The sequence below is a fragment of the Poecilia mexicana genome, unplaced genomic scaffold, assembly GCF_051168715.1.
Source record: "Poecilia mexicana isolate PSO_F unplaced genomic scaffold, ASM5116871v1 scaffold_3, whole genome shotgun sequence".
In the NCBI taxonomy this organism is placed as follows: Eukaryota; Metazoa; Chordata; class Actinopteri; order Cyprinodontiformes; family Poeciliidae; genus Poecilia; species Poecilia mexicana.
In genome coordinates this window covers 7,475,895-7,495,295 of record NW_028263372.1, presented here as the reverse complement: position 1 = coordinate 7,495,295, position 19,401 = coordinate 7,475,895, and the positions used below count along the sequence as shown (strand labels likewise).

The 19,401-nt window shown below is 39.6% G+C and overlaps 1 protein-coding gene across 1 annotated transcript; it reads right to left on the bottom strand.

Annotated features, from left to right (window-relative positions):
- Positions 1 to 8,843: 8,843 nt before the first annotated feature.
- On the bottom strand, positions 8,844 to 19,097 carry LOC148160156 (cadherin-8-like). Its single transcript, XM_088004605.1, has 4 exons — positions 19,020 to 19,097; positions 17,003 to 17,120; positions 11,467 to 11,696; positions 8,844 to 10,369 (listed from the first exon to the last, which is right to left on the bottom strand). The coding sequence occupies exons 1-4, from the start codon at positions 19,095 to 19,097 to the stop codon at positions 9,809 to 9,811; spliced, it is 987 nt and encodes a 328-aa protein (XP_087860731.1). The 3' UTR covers positions 8,844 to 9,808.
- Positions 19,098 to 19,401: the final 304 nt, after the last annotated feature.

Here is a 19,401-nt window from a genome sequence, read left to right as displayed (position 1 = left end):
TATGCACCTGCATGCTGTTTGCTTTGATTTTCTTTTGTAATGATGTTGTGGAGCATTTTGTGCAGCAACTTCAGGAGATCAAAGTCGACTAAATTAAACATGTAAACACTGTTTGATGGAATATAATTAAAAAGTTAAGGTTATCCTGTCTGAATAAGTTCAATCGTAATTAGGTGATGGATTCATATAATAAAAGAAATTGGTTTATTTGTTAACTCCATTGGGACGTTGTTACTGCAGGAAAGGTGAGGAATTCATTTGTCAAAGAGAAACCGCGCACATCTTCTTCTTCTTAAATGTATGGGCGCTTTGGGCTAATGAAAAAGTACAAAGCATCTCTGAGCAGGGCTGTGAATTACATTATAAAAATATAGTTCATCAACCTCATTACTAAATTCTGAAATAGCAACTTGCAGGGATTCAAAGAGCCTAAAAATACCTGGGGCTGCTAAATAAGATTACACACCTAATGAACGGCCTTTTTTTTTTTCTTTTTTGTGGCTTTTCCTTTAAGCTAGTTTTTTAAGTTTGGACATCAACGGTTTTTGTTAGGTTTTTTCCTATTCTTTGTAAAAAGCTCAATCTTAGTTAACTTGAATTGAGAACATCAAATTATCAACTTAATTTAAGTGTTGACTTTGACTAGACTATTTTAACACATGAATATGCTTTGATGTAAACCACAGCATCGTATCTCTGACAGTAGCATCAGGTTCATCATCCAGCCTGAAAGTCGTTTTCTTCCATTACAGACCAGTTTCTACCTCCATCCAACTCTCCATCAACTCCAATCAGCTCCCATGTCTGTGATGAAGAATGACACCACCAGGTTTCATGGTTAGTGTGGCATATTAAGAAAATATTCTGAGGTCTGACAAGACAAAAGTGGACCAATTGTGTATCTTACTACTCCTGATTTACAGGCAATAATATTTCAGAAAACAAGTCATCAAACTGACTTGGTGATGGTTGTGTGGTGATTTTTGCTGATTTGCTTTTTCAGGATCTGGACAACTTGACCTAAGTGATGAAGTCACTAATTCTGCTTTCTGACACTAAAACCTCAAAGAAGAATATCCGGTCATCAAATAGTGACCTTATGGCTCAAGTTATGTAATAAGATAAATTATCCACAGCACTCCTATTGTCCAAACATAATCTTAAAGACGCTGCTTACACTTGAAAACCTACCAGTATGGTTGAATAATAACTCTGTTGAATCATATTAGAAATCTCTGACAGAAGCATTTGATGGACCAGTAATTTACTTTTCAACAAAAAGCCTGGATGTTACATTTAGTCCTACTTTTAGTCCATATTAAAGAAATAATCATTTAAAACTGCTTTTCGTAATTGCTCAACTGATCTCTTTCTGACATGGAAATACGTTCTCCAAAGCCTTGAATATTTCAGTATACAAGACTTGTGGAGTAAAGTCAGAATGTTTAACAATCTAAATTCTAACAGCTAAGCTTGAGAGTTTAAGAGAGGAGCTAGCAAATTCTTACAATTTAGTTTTTATCTCTTGGCATTTGGAGATACTCTAACCCTTAAATGGTGCAGTGGTACTAAGAAACAAACACAAGAGAAGAGGAGGCAAACGGGCAGACACAGAGGAACACGTTGCAGCCATTTCTCTAAATTCAGAACACAGAACAGCTTTCTTAATTTGCATTCACCAAAGTTTGTTTGTAATTGAGGGCATCTCTGGGAGGCAACAGTAATTATAGTTGCTGCGCCGCACGAGCCGGAGCCACAGGCCCGCTATAAAAAATCTGGCACATATCAGCCGGGAACAACGAGCACAAGGTTGTCACCCAAGGGACATTTCCATTACGTGACAAAAGTGTGTAGGTAATTTGATTTACTGTTTAGTTTCGCAACCCCTGTCAGACCCGCAGCCATACGCAGCAGTGGGAGTGCATGAAGATTGACTACAAATGAGAGAACTGACCTGCCAGGGCTGCACATTTCCAAAAACAATTTGAGCTATCACTTAGCTAGAGATTAGTTGGTAAAATGTGTTTCATGGCTGATTTCTGACTAACGTATCAGGTGTATGAAGATAATAGCCTCTGGGTTTGACTTTACCTCCAGCGCCAGAGGGGAAAGGCATCTTGAATGCCACCTTGGCTCATGTTTTGGCAAGTCTTGGGAAAGAAGAGGACAATGCCTGCTGCAATGTGGAATCTAATGATAAGACTTCATTTTTACCATTAAATTGATTTAATATCTTCTGCGTTCCTTTATTTGCAACCAGTATTAACTATATATATATAGATGTGTGAGCGTACAACGATCAAAGACTTCTGCATGGATTAAAACCCATTTGAAGACTTTCAGTAATTAGTACATCAAGCTTTTATTTGTAAAACTCCTCAAGATGAGATGAAGTTAAAGGATACTCTAATCTTTATCAAGACTGACAAAAATGAGAGTGTGCCGAAAGAAAAATGGAAACAGTTTGAAAAGGCAGAAGAATATAAAAAAACACCAGGGTGCTTTCCAGGGGAGGCCGGATGAAGGTTCTGAGCTACCAGTGCAGATGTTCTGAAGATTTCAAACATCTGCATTCTGGCTACCATTCTCAGGGCCAATGGTAGCCAGGAAGAGCAAAGAAAAGATGTCAACCACAACCAAGAATGAAACGAACAGAGCTTGACCAGTCCTAAAGAGTTGACCTTTCAATAAATGCATATGTCCAGTCAAAGGGAAAGATGAAAGCCACTGCTATCAAGGCAAGAGTGATCCTAAAATACATAGAAGTGGAATAAATGAAGGATAGATTAAATATTCAGAAAATGTTGAGTGAAGCATAATTAGACTGAATTTATTTAGTCTTTAGTCTTATTGATAACCCAAAGCTCTCAATGACCTCACAAACCGATATGTAGATTGGGATTAGATTGATATGTAGGCAATCGGAGGTTAAGTGCCTTGACCAGAATTATCAACATGTGGCAGGAAGAAAACAGAATTGAACACACAGCTTTCAGATTGCAAGTCCACCAGTCTTTCCACTGAGTAAACCAGAAGTAGAAGTATTGTCAGAAACAATAGAAAGGGTAAAATTGCAAAGATCCTGGCATGTATCAGGGTAATGGGTCCTCACAATAAAATTCAGTTTGAATGCCTCAAGCAACAATGTTGAAAAAGAAGAAGGGGAAAAAAGATCATCATGGAAAGTGAAGCCACTGCATGGCATGCGACATAATCAGAGGGAGAAAACGGCTGATTTTTAGAAATCCCGCCAACAATTAGAGAAGGCTCCATTGAGGGCCAGCACCACGCTAAGTACAAGCAGTTCCAAGGCACAGCCAGAGAATAATGGGAAGCGCTAAGATGGTGGCAGGCAAAGTGTAATGCCATTACTAAATGGCTGCGTAGGCTTGAACTCTCAAAGTTTTGGTGGGATCCGTCACATGGATTGTCCACGTTGACTACTGAAATCTTGTGGGACAGAAAAAGGCAGTGATATCCAAAGCAACTGAAACATCAAGTAACATGAGAAGGTACAGATGCATTAAGGGCTCAAAAACAGAATGAAGAAAGTGTAAAATGTTAAGGACCCAGATTCCTTTGAGAACTTCAATCTCCTGCTGCAGTACAGGCAGCGAGTACAGTAAGCAAATGAAAATATCTTTGGTGGTGACAAAAAGTCCCTATAGTCATTAAATTTGCTGCACTTGCTCATCAGTGTGATCCTAAATTATCTTGAATAATTCTGGCAATTTAATGTCACCAGTAGAAATAACAGACACCTCCCCACAGCCGGCAGTTTAGGCAGACGTAGCCAAACAACTTTCAGTCAAGCTGTGTTCAAAGCTGCTAATAGTTCTTAGTTTACTGTATCTTTTCAATGCCTCTAACAGATAAAGCAAATCCTTGATACAGCAAGTTTTCAGAGCAAGTAAACAACTTCAGTAAAACAAAATAAAACATTGGCTTGAAAACATCAGTTTCAAATGAGAAGGTGCCGGAACAAGGAAAAGAAACGTTGAGAGCTTTCTATCCTCCAGGGTTCCCAGTGGAAAGTCTTGATGCTTTTGAGATGCAGATTAGCATTAGAGCAGTAGCCTGTTACAGATTTAAAGTTGGTTAGAAATCTAAAATTGACCAAATCTGTTAAAGCAGTGGACAGGCAACATACATGGAGTCTAATGCAACTGCTTTTGTTTTTCCCACAGACTCTAACGATGCTTTTGCACACCAGAGTGTTTACAGATCACATTAATCAATGATAGCCTCTGTTGTGTCTCCTGCTTTTAATCTTGGAGTATACTGGCTAGGTGAAAAGGAATACTAGCATTTTAAAGGCCTTTGCCTTTATAGTTAAAACAAATTGTAATAATGAGGCTTCTTACAGCAAATTAAACTGGTACACTATGACAACCTACCTAATAGTTAGTAGTACTTTTTTTCAAAGCAGCCCTGATTTGTTCACTAAATCCCTAAAGGTGCAACGTGCTTCCTCTTCTTTGTCATATTGGCGGTTGGCAAACAACTGAAGGAAGCATCACCGCCACCAACTGGTAAGGAGTGTGGATCACATGACAAAAACACCACAAACTTTTAAAATTAAATCCTAATATACAACTTACACTGTTTTATAAAAGTAAAACATAGCCTGATATCCTCTATTTCACAAGTCTTTCTGCAATAAATCAACTGTGTCCAATTTTATTTTCATATCATTCATCTTCTCCACAAACACATTTTATCTTCTGAGCTATTCAGTCCAGTGGGCCCAATTCTATGGTGTGTTTTTTGTATATACCACCAGGCTATAAGGAGGAGATTCTTTTTAAGTCCTTAATCTTGTGAAGTGGGGCTTATTTTGTCAAGCTAACAGATATTCAACTACTGTAGATTGAGTTGTGGAGAATTTGGAGGCCAAGCCAACTTCTCAAAATTGCTGTTAAATATCATCTTACAGAAATAAACCCCAGCTACCACTGGCTCTATTAAAATGTGTTCATTATCTGCAGCAGTGCTTAGGTAGGTGGCACAAGCCAAAGAAACATCCAAATGGATCTCAGGACCCAAGAGTTTTCCCAGCCAAAAATATTACATTGCCTCTGCCAGCTTACCTTGTTCCCACAGTGGATACTTGTGCCATATGTTTTCCAGGTAAAGAGTGTATGCACCCGTTCAACCATGTGTTGTTAAATTTAATCACACCAGGCCACCTTCTTCCATTGCTCTGTGGTACAACTGATAATCACGCTCCCAGCAGTAGACACTGCTAATTAAAGTTAGCTGTGCTAACCCTAAAGCAATTACCATAAACATTTGTTCAACCAACACAGTATTTAGCAGAGGCTAATGCTAAAGCGCCTTTGAAAGACTACAAGCCTTGAGCACCAATTCTATTTTGACATTATGATGCCCTTAAGTTTATAACTTGTTCTCTTCTGTCCATGTTTTATTTTTTTTCAGTCCGTTTCAGATACATTCTGTGATGAAAAAAATGAAAGAAATAATGAGACAGGAAGAGGAAGTGCTGCATAAACAATTTCCACTCACTTCAAAATAGGAGAATAAATATAAAGTCTAACTACTTGAAAATTTTTTAACAGTTGGTCCAACTTTATTCGACTAAAAATTTACAAAATTATTAAAGAAAATTTTTGCTTTAGAATTTATCTAAAAAAAATTATATAGACAAACCTAAGTATGTTAAAGTTATGTAAAGCGCTAACCGAAATATTAGGTTTGCTGTTAGCGGAGTAGAGGAGGTGTACCTATCGCTGCATTTGTAAGATTACTTTTTTTTATGTTTTACAAACCCATATGCAACAAACCACAGTATGGTATAAATTTGATTTCATTTTATCAAAACCAGCATTGAATTCCTAAGCAATCTGAGACAGTAGCTCAAAATAAAGCAGCATTACGTTCACTTTCCTACCCACTAACAGCTGGCATAATGAAGTGGTAATTACATACTGTCCTATCACGTCAAGTCGGATCAGTGTGCAGATTCTCAAGATTCAATCAGTCCAAGCACACCGACTTTACATAGCTGTACATGTTCAACAGTCATGAAGTTGTCAAGACTCACCGTGATGACTACTCATTATTGGTGACCATTAACTGAAACTGAAGGGCAAAAAGAAAAAAGATGAAGAATCCAACACATTCAGCAATATTTATAAAAATATATTTCACAAAGTAGGAAACAATACAGGGTGTCTTAGATTACAGTACAGGGAGTAAATAATTGAACATACACATTTATAAGCATTAAAGCACAGTAGAAAATATGATCTGCATGTAGAACTATCCCATATATATTGTTTCGTCTACTAAGAACTGCCAGAATACTGTATCAGTACAAACTGAGTATGCACGCAGCTGTAGTGCCATTGAAATTGTCATTATGTGCAAGAGCTAACGTGCAGAGACAAAACCTACCACCTCATTGAAAGCTAATGACGTTAGCAGTAACTCTATGTACAGAACAAGACTTTTTTTTTTAATTATTGGTATCATACAGTATGAGCACAATATGCACATAATCTCAATCAGTGTGTTCATTTTTCTTGGGCTAATGTGATCTGCGTTTGCTAAATGAGGTTTGATGTTTGAAGAAAGTCACACTCCTGGATCCTAATTGGACTGTTGTGCTCAGAGGCTCACTTGTTGTATCCTTGGACGCGGCTTGGGTTGAATTTTATTCTCAATCAGCATGTGTCAGAAATGTATTAGTACCATCTCAATGTTATTAATAACTATCAGTAAGTTCCTCACCAGGCATGGGCCGGTGTCAGATTCTCGATACGATAACTTTGAGTAAAATACTCATGGTTTTATGGTATAGCACTAGGCATGGTTTGCTGTATGAGAGTGGGGACAATAAGAACACATCAACATTTTAACTCAGTAAATCTAAAGGAACTACTGACATTAAAGTTTAATCTGTCATGGGCAACAAAGAAAGCATCATCAATATGCAAAAGAAGGTGAATACTATGAATGAACATTCATCCATCCATTGTCCAACGCCAGTTGCAGTTGGGCGAGAGGCTAAAGAAAACCAGGAACAAGTTGCCAGTCCATCACAGGCCAACGTAGACCCACACAGATACTTTAGAACAATTGTGTAAGACCAGTTAACCTACCAGTCAAATGTTTGGACTATGGGAGAAATCTGGTGAGAACTCAGGCATGCAAAATATGAGAACGTGGTATTTTAGGAAAGTATATTTTGGTAATGAAAGCTTTATGATGTCTCTTTTATGGCGAAACTAGCTGCATGTGTTGCTCAGGTGTCATTTTGACCTATACTTCCACACAGACCATTTTCAACTTTCTGGGGGCCTCCTGCATTTGTTTGGATGTTTCATTATGTTTCTAAAGTGATTCAAGTTGAATGATTGACTTGGTGATTCTTGTACTTTCTCTAAAACTAATTCAGCTTCTTTGGCCATGTGTTGTTTAAAATTCCACTCTCATTGCATCTTCAGTTTCTGGCACATTTCTCTGTTGAGCCTTCCTTTAAATATTTGACTTCCGACAATGCCATATGCTAAACGAAGGCGACGTTCCCACTTCCAGACTTCACTGTTGGTTTGGTTTTGTTTAGGATTTGTACAGGGCCCATTTCTTTTCCAAACAGGGACTGTGCAAAGACATTCACAGATTATAAATTTGGGCTCAAAATACTAACCCAGGCTATATTCTTCAAGTTTCATTGACTTCATCAGTTGTCCTGTAGCAAACTTTTGAAGCGACTTTCAGCAAGTTTTTCTTACCAAAACATGGTGGATTCAGTTCTCTTTCCTGATTGTATTTTTTCCTCCTTTCCTCCATAATAAATATAGCCAAGAGCACCAGGCTGAGGCTGATTTAATGTACTGTATATATTGTTCCTCTGCGACAGACTGGCGACCAGTCCAGGGTGACCCCGCCTCTCGCCCGGAATGTTAGCTGGAGATAGGCACCAGCAACCCTCCCGACCCCACTAAGGGACAAGGGTGTAAAGAAAATGGATGGATGGATGGATGGATGGATGGATATACTGTTCCTTACACTGCTGTATTGTTGCCACAATGCTACTTGGAGGAGCATTTATATCCTTAGAAATACGTGTGTAACCAATGCCATTAGCATGTTTTGTACTAATAGTATAGGTTAGTCCTAGCCTAGTAATTGCAACCGGTCGTTTCTCAATAGTCAAGTGTCCAGAACGTCTGTACAAAGTAAAGCAGTAAAACATAAAATAAGGGGCTAGTTTTTTTTAGCCATTTTGATCTTTGGTAACAGGGCAGTAGGAGACCTTTAGAAAATACATAAATTTGCACAACAACCAGTTCACATCAATTTGTTATTAAATACTAACAGATTTGATCCGACTTCCTGGATTAGTGTCTTTTTGCAGCTTTTTCATGGTTAATTTCTCTTCTGTACAATTTTGTGCTTGTTGTTCAATTTAATTCATGGATTAATTTGTTAACTAATTAATCCATGTGGATCCATGTGTATGTCTTGGGTTGTTACTGACATCTGGTCTGAATTTCACGTAAGTAGTCCTACCAGAAACAAAAGTACAGAGGAAAAACATTGATGTGTTCAATGTGTCAAAGGAGACAAAGGTCTTTCAGCCAGGAGTGCGTATTGAAATGTGGGAGAAGGACAGCACTGAATTACTGTACAGTCAAATAAAACCTTCAGATCCAATAGACTTTTAAGCCACAGAACCTCGGCGTACGTTTGTTAAAAAGCCAATGCCTAATCATCACCTGCAAGAATTTATGATATGATTTGGCTGCTATTAAACTGTGATCAAGTGTTTCGGAAAAACAAAAAAATGAATTAGAAATCATCTAAACACACTCATTTCAAATCGCACAGGGGGAAGAAGGGGATAAATGAAGACTTAAGAACAGATATACAAAAACCGATAGAACAGGAATGAAGAATCAACACGTCTGTTGTCAAAAAACAGTAGATTACAATTGTATTTAATGTTGCTTCTGTAAAAAGAAGGCCTCAAAAGTTTCTACATTTCTGTTTTTTGTCTTTATGTCAGTATTTTATAGGCTAGTAACACTTGCGACCCACACCTGTAGCATGTAAATACAAAGAGTTGTATAAAGCGAGCCTCCCGGGGCTTTCAGATAGTCTAGAAATGTAGTCACCGGAGAACATATCAAATTATGACAATTTCACCTTAAAGCCAATCCTTGGTTAGTCCTTTTGCTTGATTTCCAAACCTTACATACATTCATCATTGTTATGTAGACCAGGTATTGCTTTTTCATTTTTCAGCCCCTTCATCTCTCCTCTAGGGGGCCTTTGGGAGACCCAGATGGTCCCACTGCAGCTTCTGTAGTCCAGCTCGGTGTCCAAGGAGAATAGGGTAACGGTGACCGGTCGATCTTCGCGGAACCAACCGTCGGTTTGGTAACTACCAGAAATGCCAGGGTTTTGTCTGCTACCTGCAGTCACAGCAAATGACAAACACCCGAAGAACTGCTAGACACTCCACACTGAATCTAAGGTACACTCCACAAGAATCTCCTAATAAAGACATTGTTTGGCTCGACAAGTACATTGCGCTTGACATAGTGGATGACAACTGCTAAACCTCACTCTAAAAAGAATACAAAAAGGTGGTCGCTCTTTGTTATTAATGTTTTTTTTTGTTTTGTTTTTTATTTTTATTTTGAAACACGTTTCTATGAGCCAGCAAACCCTAGCGTTTAATACACAAATATGTTGAAAGCAAAAAAAAGAAGAAAAAAAGAAAAACTTAGAAAGGTCTTTTTTTTTTCTTTCCTTTTTTTCCCTAACAGACCAAAGGTCAGGTTTCGCGGTCGCTTTCGCCCACAGAGTAGAGCTCCCCGAGTCTTCTGAAGCGCGGGCCCCACTCTCTGAGATAGTCATAGTTCTGGTCCGAGTCCGACGACGCCGTCTCCAGCGAGCTGAGGGAGCCGGCGACCGACCCCCGGCCCTCGTACCCGTAGATCTGGATGGAGTCGTACGGTGGAGCTGTCGGGTCGTTGTCAGCTTCGTGAAGACGCACGTTGATGAACTCGTCCACGTCTACGCCGTTCGGGCCCGAGTGCTGCCCCGCCCGGGGCATGAACTGCAGGTCCGGCTTGATGTCCTTGCGCGGCAGGTAGCCGTTGATGCCATCAGGATTCTGCAGCGTGGCGATGTCAAACGCCTCAGTGTCCTCCTCGCCACCGCCTTCGTCGTCATAGCGGATGATGTTCTCCCTCACGTCTTCGTCGTCCTTGATGATCAGGGGCTCGTTCTTATGTCTCCTCAAGGTCACAAATAGTACTACTATTACTGTCCGAAAAAGGAGGTGGAATGGAATAAGAGAACACAAAAAGGAAAGGAAGAAATCTCGGTCAAGCTTTACCCAAACACAAATCTAAGCATTTGTACAGACACAGAGCCTTGTGAAGTATCAATGTCTTTTGAAAATCATAAAACTCAATGAATTGATTCTATTGGGATTTATTGTGATGAACCAACACAATGTAGTGGATGACTGTGAAGTGGAAAAAAAATGATGAAAAACATGGCGTGTAGTTGTATTCAGCCTCTCTTACTCTGACACCATAAAGGGGCAGTGTCATTTTTCAGCCACACAGAATCTTTTTGTAGCATAATGAAGGAACTATGTTAACTTCAGTTGTTATAAAATGCAATATATATCAAATATGACAAAAGAAATTTCACTTAATAATTTTGCACCTTGAAATTAGGTGACTGTCTCTTTAAAAATTCCTGCTCTTTCTAAAACTCTGACTTCAGGAAGTCATCACAACATGGCTTCTCTATCAACTCCTTAACAACATTTTTACCAGAACTGAACTGAAAAGTAGATTGCATAATGAGCTCCACTGATGCGAAGTTCCACCAGGTGTTTGCTAATTGTTGCTGGCTAGTCTGAAGGAGCTGAGTGGAGGAGGGCTGGAAACACCTCAAAGGCGGGGCTAGGTTCACCCAGGCATTTTGCACAGCCGAATGGTTGCCATGGGAGACTAAAGGATTTCTCAAACATGCATGAAAGAACCAAAGTAACACTCCAGATATTTTTTGTTATATTATTATAACATTGTTATAATAATGTTATAACATGATATAAAGCTAAAAAAAACAATGATTTTACATAATACTGCCCCTTTAAGAAATGCTGTCCATCAAATCTGACTTTGCTTTTTTGCAAAGAAGGAAGATGAAAAACATCAGTCTGTGAATGTGCAAAGCTTATAGAGATATACTCCAGTTGATGATAGAATGTGTGGCTGAGTACATGAGCAGATTGTTTTTGTACTCTACTACTAAAATTAAAAAGGAACACCTTAAAATAGAACAGAGTGTGTGGGTATGACATGACAAAGGAGAGAGCTCAAGTTCAATGGGATGGCGACTTACAAGAAAATGTAAATCAACGTCACTTTATAAAAACAGAAATAGATCACCTAGCAAAAGTATGATGCAAGCCAAGATGGCGATGAGTGCCCCCATACTGAGACCGATGGGGAGGACGTAGGCCTCCACGTTGCAGGACTGGACTACTAAATCTCTGCTGCACCCACAGACCCGGATGGTCAGGGTGTTGGTGCTGCTCATCGGTGGATGGCCTTGGTCCGACACAACAATTGGCAGGAAGTAGATCTCCTGCTTCTGTCGCCGGAAGCTATCGTGCTTAGCGACAACGCTGATCGAGTTGTCTGTCAAAGAGGGAGAGAGAGAGAACGGGTGAATTTAGAAATTCATTTTCAGATAAGGATGTGTGAAAATCCCAGATTCCAATCCCGCTCTCAAACGGTGTGAAGAATCAGTGGCGAGCGAGGGTAAACTAAGTTCACATCCACCGTCACCAGGCTTTTAAGAATGTCTCACATTTTATTGCACCATTCTTCTTCTTTGTTCTCGCTTCTCGTTTGAGGAATTGTCTGAAATTCAATCGTAGGAAGGTGACGCCCGAACTCAGTGCTCCTCCTGCTCTTCGAAAGCTGTCGGCGTCGATGGCGGGACGGCGGCGGGCGACGCCGGCGGAGAAGAGACGGTGGCACATGTCGACCCAGAAAGGTGCCAGCTGCTCTTTGATGACACTCCTGTGAAGCTGTCTGCTCATTAGCTGGCACTTCTTACCCGGCTCACATTATCAAACACTTGCATTCCCACAAGAATCCACTCCTGGCGATCTTATTGAAAACCTACAAGATGTCTGATAGTCTAACCTTTGCCTCGTCGCTCGAGGGCGTGCCGAAGAAGGCGGATGGAAATCACAGGGACTCGTCATGGAGAGGAGAGGAAAAAAAAACCCAGAGCCGTGATGGAAGTTTTGCATTGACAGAAAGAACTCAATCAAAAGATGAAACGCTTCATGATAGCATCACTTGCTTTTACACAATCTGTAATTGATGTGAACATATGTTCGGATTTATTTTCTTACAAGTGCTGCCACTAAGTGGTACACTCTGCTTTGTGAGCGCCAGCATGCCCTACTTCATTTTAACCGCTCAGCACTCCACACACAGCAGGCACGGATAAACTATATCCCGGTAAACTGTTAGGGTGCGTCCCGGTATACAGGTCATCCCCATCGCCTTTGTTAAATACTGTTTGTAAAAATAGAACGAAGCATCTCCTGCCTGTCAGCTCAGCCACAGACGGAGTTGTGTAGGTTACCTTCAAAACACAATGCTCTTACAAGAACGCTGCTTTTTATTCTTCTTTCACATAAAAGGCCACAAAAACGGTGTTCATTCTCCGAGCACATTAGGTTCAAATGAACACGGCGCACCTTGAAAGTTAAAAGCAGAACTCCGTTCAGATTAAGATTTCAGCTATAAAAAGCTCAACGTGGCAGCAAAAGTGACACCAAGTAAAAATATCCAACACAATACATCATACGATGACGCAAAAAAAAAAAAAAAAAAAAGAAAGTATGACTTAATTGGATTACGATTTAAAGAAAATGAAGAGCGAGGAAAGGTTTATTTTTAAAACTAATTTTGACTTTGAAGCACTTCCATACTTAGTTTTTGCTTAAAGGTCACAATGGGACGCGCTTTTGTCCCAGTTAATTCACAAGTGGTCAATTCATACAAATTATATGAAATTGTGAAAAAATAATTATTCTAAAGCAACAAGAAGTGAAATATTCTCAATACAAATCAAAATTTGACTGAAAATATAACAAAGTTATTTAACATGTAACGCCTGTTGGTGCATATTCTACACATAATGGGATATATGGGGGCACTTTAGTGTTAACTAGAGGTTAGTTTATGAGTAATTATGTAACAATTCATATTTATATTACTTGCTAAAGGGAAAATAATAATCTCTGCTTCATTTAGAACCTCTTTAATAGCAAAAACCCCACATTTTTAAGTATGTATAATTGTAAATAAATCCAGGACGTAAAGGACAATAATTCATGATAGTGTGTATTTAAAAAAAATCATGCACTGTTACTATTCTGTCTAATAAAATAAAAAGCAAATATTTAAGACTAACTAATATTCAGCTCCAAAAAAGATGTGTGTAAATATATATATATATATATATATATATATATATATATATATATATATATATATTTACACACTCACTCACTCTCTGAGTTATATATTAACTCACTTAGAGATAACATTTGATTTAAAAGTTTGTTTTTCAGTTAAAAAAAAATTATAATTGAATTAAATCAATTTTGAAAAAAAAAATGTATAAGACTGACCCACTGACCCAGTCCCTTCCAGTCCCCGGTGTGCTGCTTCCACCACTCAACTAAAGGAAAGCTAACACTACAGATACAGGAACCATTAGTGCTTTAAATTAAAATACTATATCTTCCATTGGTTAAACTACAGAATGTCTTAAATTCCTTCTTGCGAATGTATCTACAGAACTACTGTGTATTGAAAGTTGCAGGAAAACATCTTAAACCCTCAATAATTGGCTATCTTGTCATATAAATTAGAATTTTTTGCATCCTTGCCTTTTTCCTGATGGTTTTTGCCGGTTTTGTTTCTTACAACGGCAATGTTTTTGAGTTCTTTCCTAACCAGAGAACGCCGATTCAAAGTATACAGCATCTTGTTTTCAGCTACTCAGAATCTTAGCTATTTTCCCGTTGGCTGACAACCCTTAACCTCTTCACTGTGTAAACCCTACAATTAGATTCATCATCGCAAACAAAAGCCACGTACAGAGGCTGACAGAGGCCCTGATGCTCTTCACTCAAGTGTCTCCCACAGCTGCCTGTTCAGATAGAAATAGCCACTGGAGTGCAGGGGGATACGGTGCAACGGGCTCCTTTTCTCTGTTTGGAATTAACAATATTATGTACAAGTGGCAGGTGTAGTGTGGTGTGGTGTGTTGATGCGCTGCATCGAGTTGAATCGCAACACAACACATTTACTGTGGCTTTAGGAAAGTCGGAGGGGGAAATGAAGCCGTTTTGTTGTTCGGTCTAATGCAAGCCTGTTCTTTCGTTTGCGGCGGGGAAAATTTTTTTATGGACTACAATGCTTTGAAAAATATTCATGCGCCTTGAAATTGTTGCTCGTCATAGCGGAAACCACAGAGATCGAGAGCTGTAATGGGATTTCATGTGATGGATCAACACAAAGTAGTGCATAATTGTGGAAGTGGAAGGAAAATGATGCATGTTTTTGAGGGTTTTTTTCCCCAACATAAAAGACATAAAAGTGTGGTGTGCCCTTGGATTCAATACATCAGAGTCAAAACTTTGTTAAATCACATTTTACTGCAATTCCAACTACGAGTTGCCTGGGGTATGTCTCTGTAAGCGTCGAGATCTAGAGATGGAAATCTTTGTAAGAGATTACAAGCTCAGTCAGATTGAATGGAGAGCAGTCGGTGAACATCACTTTTCAAGTTGTGCCTCAGATTCTGCCAGTGGATTCAGGTCTGGGCTTTGACTGGGCTAAATGATTTGTCATAAACCATTCCCAAGCTCTGGTTAGGGTCATTGCCGTCCTTTAAAGTGAAGATTGTTGAAGCCTCCAACAGGGTTCGTATTGTCCTGTAGCTCCTTTACCGACTGTCTCTTGGCTGCTTCTCTGGCCTGTTTATTGGTGGATGGCCAGATCTAGGTAGGCTTCTAGTTGGGCAATAATATTTCCATTTCTACGTGAGATGGAGACATTGGTTCAGAACCTAGCCCTACTTCAAATCTCTCCATGACTTTCTCCCTGACATGCCCTGCTGTGTTCGTTGGACTCTATAGACCCTTCTCCATTGCCATGTCTCACTCTAGCCTGCTAATGTGTGGTGCAGTTCCAGTCAAACTGGTTGAGTCTCCACTGGTCTGAACTGAGTCTTCTACACTACATGAGCGGTCCAGGAGATGTGGTCAATGCTCTATGGTTGTCATCTTGCTGCTTGTATCCTTGGCTGTGCATGTTCTCTGAAATCTCTGTATATTCATTCATGGTGGGTTGCCCCATTCAGTTGATGCTGTTTGCACTCTTCTATCACGACTGATTAAAAACGTTTGGATCTTAAGGTCTGACCATAGAAATATATGTTTGTAGTTTGCCATCTTGCCAGCTATTACAGTCTTGTCACAAATTGAAATTGAAAATGGCGGTTGGGATGTATTTATTGACGTAAATCAACACCCCGTTATGTCCGGCCTGTACCACCCCTGACGTGGTTCCAAAAGACTTCGAAGAACCACTCAGGATCTGGAAATGCAGACAAATCTGGCCGGGAATGACTGGGGAAGAATGGGTTGAAGCCATGCCCATGGAGAGGTAGTTTATGATGGAGGTTGTTCTCTAACAAAACCTCTGAGGTTTTCCCAAAACAGCTGACTTTTAATTACACCCATGCTACCTCCAGTTACTACTTAGGTGATGTCTGAAGGGAATTAGTTGCACTGGAATTTAATGAGAAGCATTAGAGTAATAGGGCTTGAATATAAATGCATCATACACTTTTATTTGCGAAAGCTACCTCAGAATTGCACACTACTTTGATTTAATATGTCACTTAAAATCCTAACTATTAGAATACATTGAAATTTGCGGTTGAAACATGATAAAATGCTAAAACAAACAATTAATTGGTGAGAAGCTATAAAAGATCAGAAATGATAATACTTCAAATGCAACCTGCGACCCTTTCTGTTTTATACACCGCAGACTCACAGGAACAGAACTCAAGTCTTTGTTTCTGGATATTTGCACACATGACAAGAAAAATGGATCTGGTTTGTGCCTCGCTTTAGTTGTCGCTGCTTGATATGCTAGAAAAAGAGTGATATGCTTTTCACTGGCTATTTTTATGCTTCCTGTGATTACCCTGATGCCATGCTCCTGCCCACTGAGTACCTATTACAAAGTAAGAGGTTTTTATTTCAGACAGAAGACAGTGAGTCCACTTTATGACCTGATTTCTATGTACTTTCCTCCATCTGAGAGAGGTTGCTGTAAATTAGCCTGCAGCTTCTCCAACCAAACAGAAGGCCAGTACCATATGAAGAGGGTTTTTTTTTTTTTTTGCCCCGAGCTGAGACATTACACAACGTCATTTGGAACATAGCCTGTTCAGAGCCAGTAGTGGAAGAGAAAAAAAAAAAAAACAAAAGCAGAAAAAGGAGGAATGGAATTAAGACGAGAGAAAATGGCACATAAAGCAATCAGAATATTTAGCAAATAAATGTAGCACCATCTGCCGCGAAACGGCTCCTAGGATGTCACCCTACATTGAGCTGCAAGACTGCCACAGAAAGCCATTTGGATCCCACTCATTTAGTTTGCCTCAAAATGCACTGGGGAGTGAACGAGAAGCTGGTGTCCAAACAATTTCACATCTGCTAATTGTGAGCTACACTGATCCACCAGATTTCATCTGCGGTACGGTTAATACGCCGTGGGCAAGAGACAAGACTTGTAGGCGGGAGATGGGGGGTGAAGGGAGGGAGAACTCAGAGACACTTCGGTCGTTCTCCCACTGAAACAGCTGATTTCCAGGAGGCTGATTTGGTTTTCCTCACCTTGGTTGTGTTTGATGGTGAAGTTGGGGTTGCTCTGCATCTCTTGGACCAGGCGGTAGTCGAATCTGTGACCCTGGCTCGGGTCGTCTTTGTCTACGGCGCTGACGGTGTGAATCACCTGTGTTGAAAACAAGACGAGAGGATACACAAAGCAGACGGGGCAAAGCCATTAGAGAACACAGCCTACTCATTCTGATGAAATGATGTTAGTCCATAATTGGAACCAATTATGGACTTACTTACACTATATAAAAAGACAAATAAACCTGTTTAATACACAGTATCATAAGAAAAGGAACATCAAGTGGAAGTATTGAAGCAACATCTTAAGAAACCAGGAAGGACATTAAAATTTGGGAGCAAAACAAAATCTTCCAAACACATGATGAAAAAATATTTGCAAGGTGTATAAAGATGACAAAGGCCATCACAAAGACCTGATATCAGTTTCTTAGAATATCGAAGGGTAGAGCTGGACCCCAATAGAACCAATAAAACCTTTAAAAAAAAAAGACCCTCTATGTCAGGAGAAATGGGCCAAACACCCAGTAAACTATTAGAAGATTGTGAAAGGATACCCAAAAAATGTTTTATGCAGCTTAAAAAGAAATACCTGCCAAATACTAAAGAAATGTTTGTAAAGTTAGACATTAAAAGTATTAAAAAATTCCCTAAAACTTTTCATTCATTCCAAGAAGACCAGGCCATTGTTGAAAATGTACATAAACTAAACGGTGAAGTCACAGCAAAAGAAATAATAAAACAGTTTGAACCCTTGATCACAATATAAATGCACGATTCAGAAGTGGAGCAGCTCAAACCTGAACGTGCTAATGTCAAAAAAGACAAAACAATTTCAGAATTGTGGTGTTTGAATGAAATAAAAAACGGAACTAAAATCAGACATGAATAAATTTGTTCACTCAGTAAGGCATTAAAAACATGCCTCCTCCATCACTCTCCAACTACTTCCTATTGTCATCTTCTTTGTGGTTTGTGCCAGTGGCAATGCCTCCTTGTTGATTATCTAAATTGTTTGTTGCTAAAAAATAGTTTTCATAGCAGTTTTGCAAAATAAACAGGTTTTGACAAAAACCAAAAAAACCCACCTCATCATATCGCCAGAACTTTTTCCTAATTTATTTTGTAAACGTCAATTTGCTCAACAATATAGTGAAATAAAAGGCAGCCATAGTTTACAGACATTATGTGACATTTCCATGAAACCTCCTACATTTTCTCACATTTACCTCCACATAATTCATTTTTATTTTTTTTAATATGCCAGCCTACATGGCAAAACAGAAAACAGGGATTAGCTTTGGGTTTTCTCTGGCCCCAGAAATATTTCACAAATCCCACTCTGTGAACCCGATGTCGTCTTCTCTCATGAGCTGAATGTATGGCTGCACTCCTACTGCGTATTCCTGTATTATCAGTGAGCTCCTTTCCAGTTTGACACACTTTCAGGCTCCTGGACCTATCTGTTAATCTGTCCTCACGGGTCTTCCCAGGTTGTACGTCCCGATGATTGATTGGAAATTTAAATTCGGGACCTGCAGGACAGTTTCTCTTTTTCTCCGCTTCCTTTTCTTCCCCCTCTTCTTCACCCTTTGAATAAAGCTCCCTATTGTACGTACACAGTTGCTCTGAATGAGGGCGATTGATGAGAAGGAGAATACTAAGTACTTGTCCAGGATTTTTTTTTTTTTTTTGGCTGGGGAAAGCATTGTGCCATCTGGAGGAAGACATGAAAGACAGTCTAGAATTATGATCCCCTCTGATCAATCCTGACTGCGCTCATTTTCCGTTCGCTCGGTGTCCGCCGTGTCGACGGAGGCCTGTTTCAGAGAGAAAAGGTCTGTACTCCCACCTCTGTGGTTTCCCAGTGAAATAAATAGGCTATAATTCATTGTGGCCAATCATTACAGGGGAGGAGAGGGAGAAAAGGAAAAAGGACAGAGAGTAGGAAAGTGATAGATCGCTGCTTTGATGAATGAGTCATTTCTTTCCTTACCTGTCCAGGTTTCCCATTTTCGCACAGATAGGCCTCGTATTCAGTGGCAAACTCAGGGGCATTGTCGTTAATGTCCATTACTCTGATGGCCACAATTGCTCTTGATATCTGACTGTGGTTTCCTATTATGGTTCAATAGACAGATGGATGGGAAGGGAGGGAGGATGAAAAGAGGGAGAGAGTAGAGGAAAAGTAGTAGTGAATAAGCAGGAATCGGAAAAAAGAGGCTTCACACAAACAAGGCTCCGCGTGAAATTCGGCTGCATGAATTCCGCAACCTGGTTTTAATTTGTTTTTATTTGCTTTGTCTTCGTTTGTTCTTTTCCCCGGCTTCTGGGAGAACGAAGGACGAGACAATCCATCTCCGTTTCAGCAAATACAA

Bases quoted from the DNA above. Each gene is read 5' to 3' on its own strand.
- LOC148160156 (XM_088004605.1), bottom strand. From the start codon at position 19,097: ATGGACATTAACGACAATGCCCCTGAGTTTGCCACTGAATACGAGGCC. The intron at 17,121-19,019 runs GTAAGGAAAGAA...TTTTCAACACAG, and splicing joins AAAATGGGAAACCTGGACAG to GTGATTCACACCGTCAGCGC. The intron at 10,370-11,466 runs GCTTGCATCATA...GTTTGGGTAAAG, and splicing joins GGGCACTCATCGCCATCTTG to CTTGACCGAGATTTCTTCCT.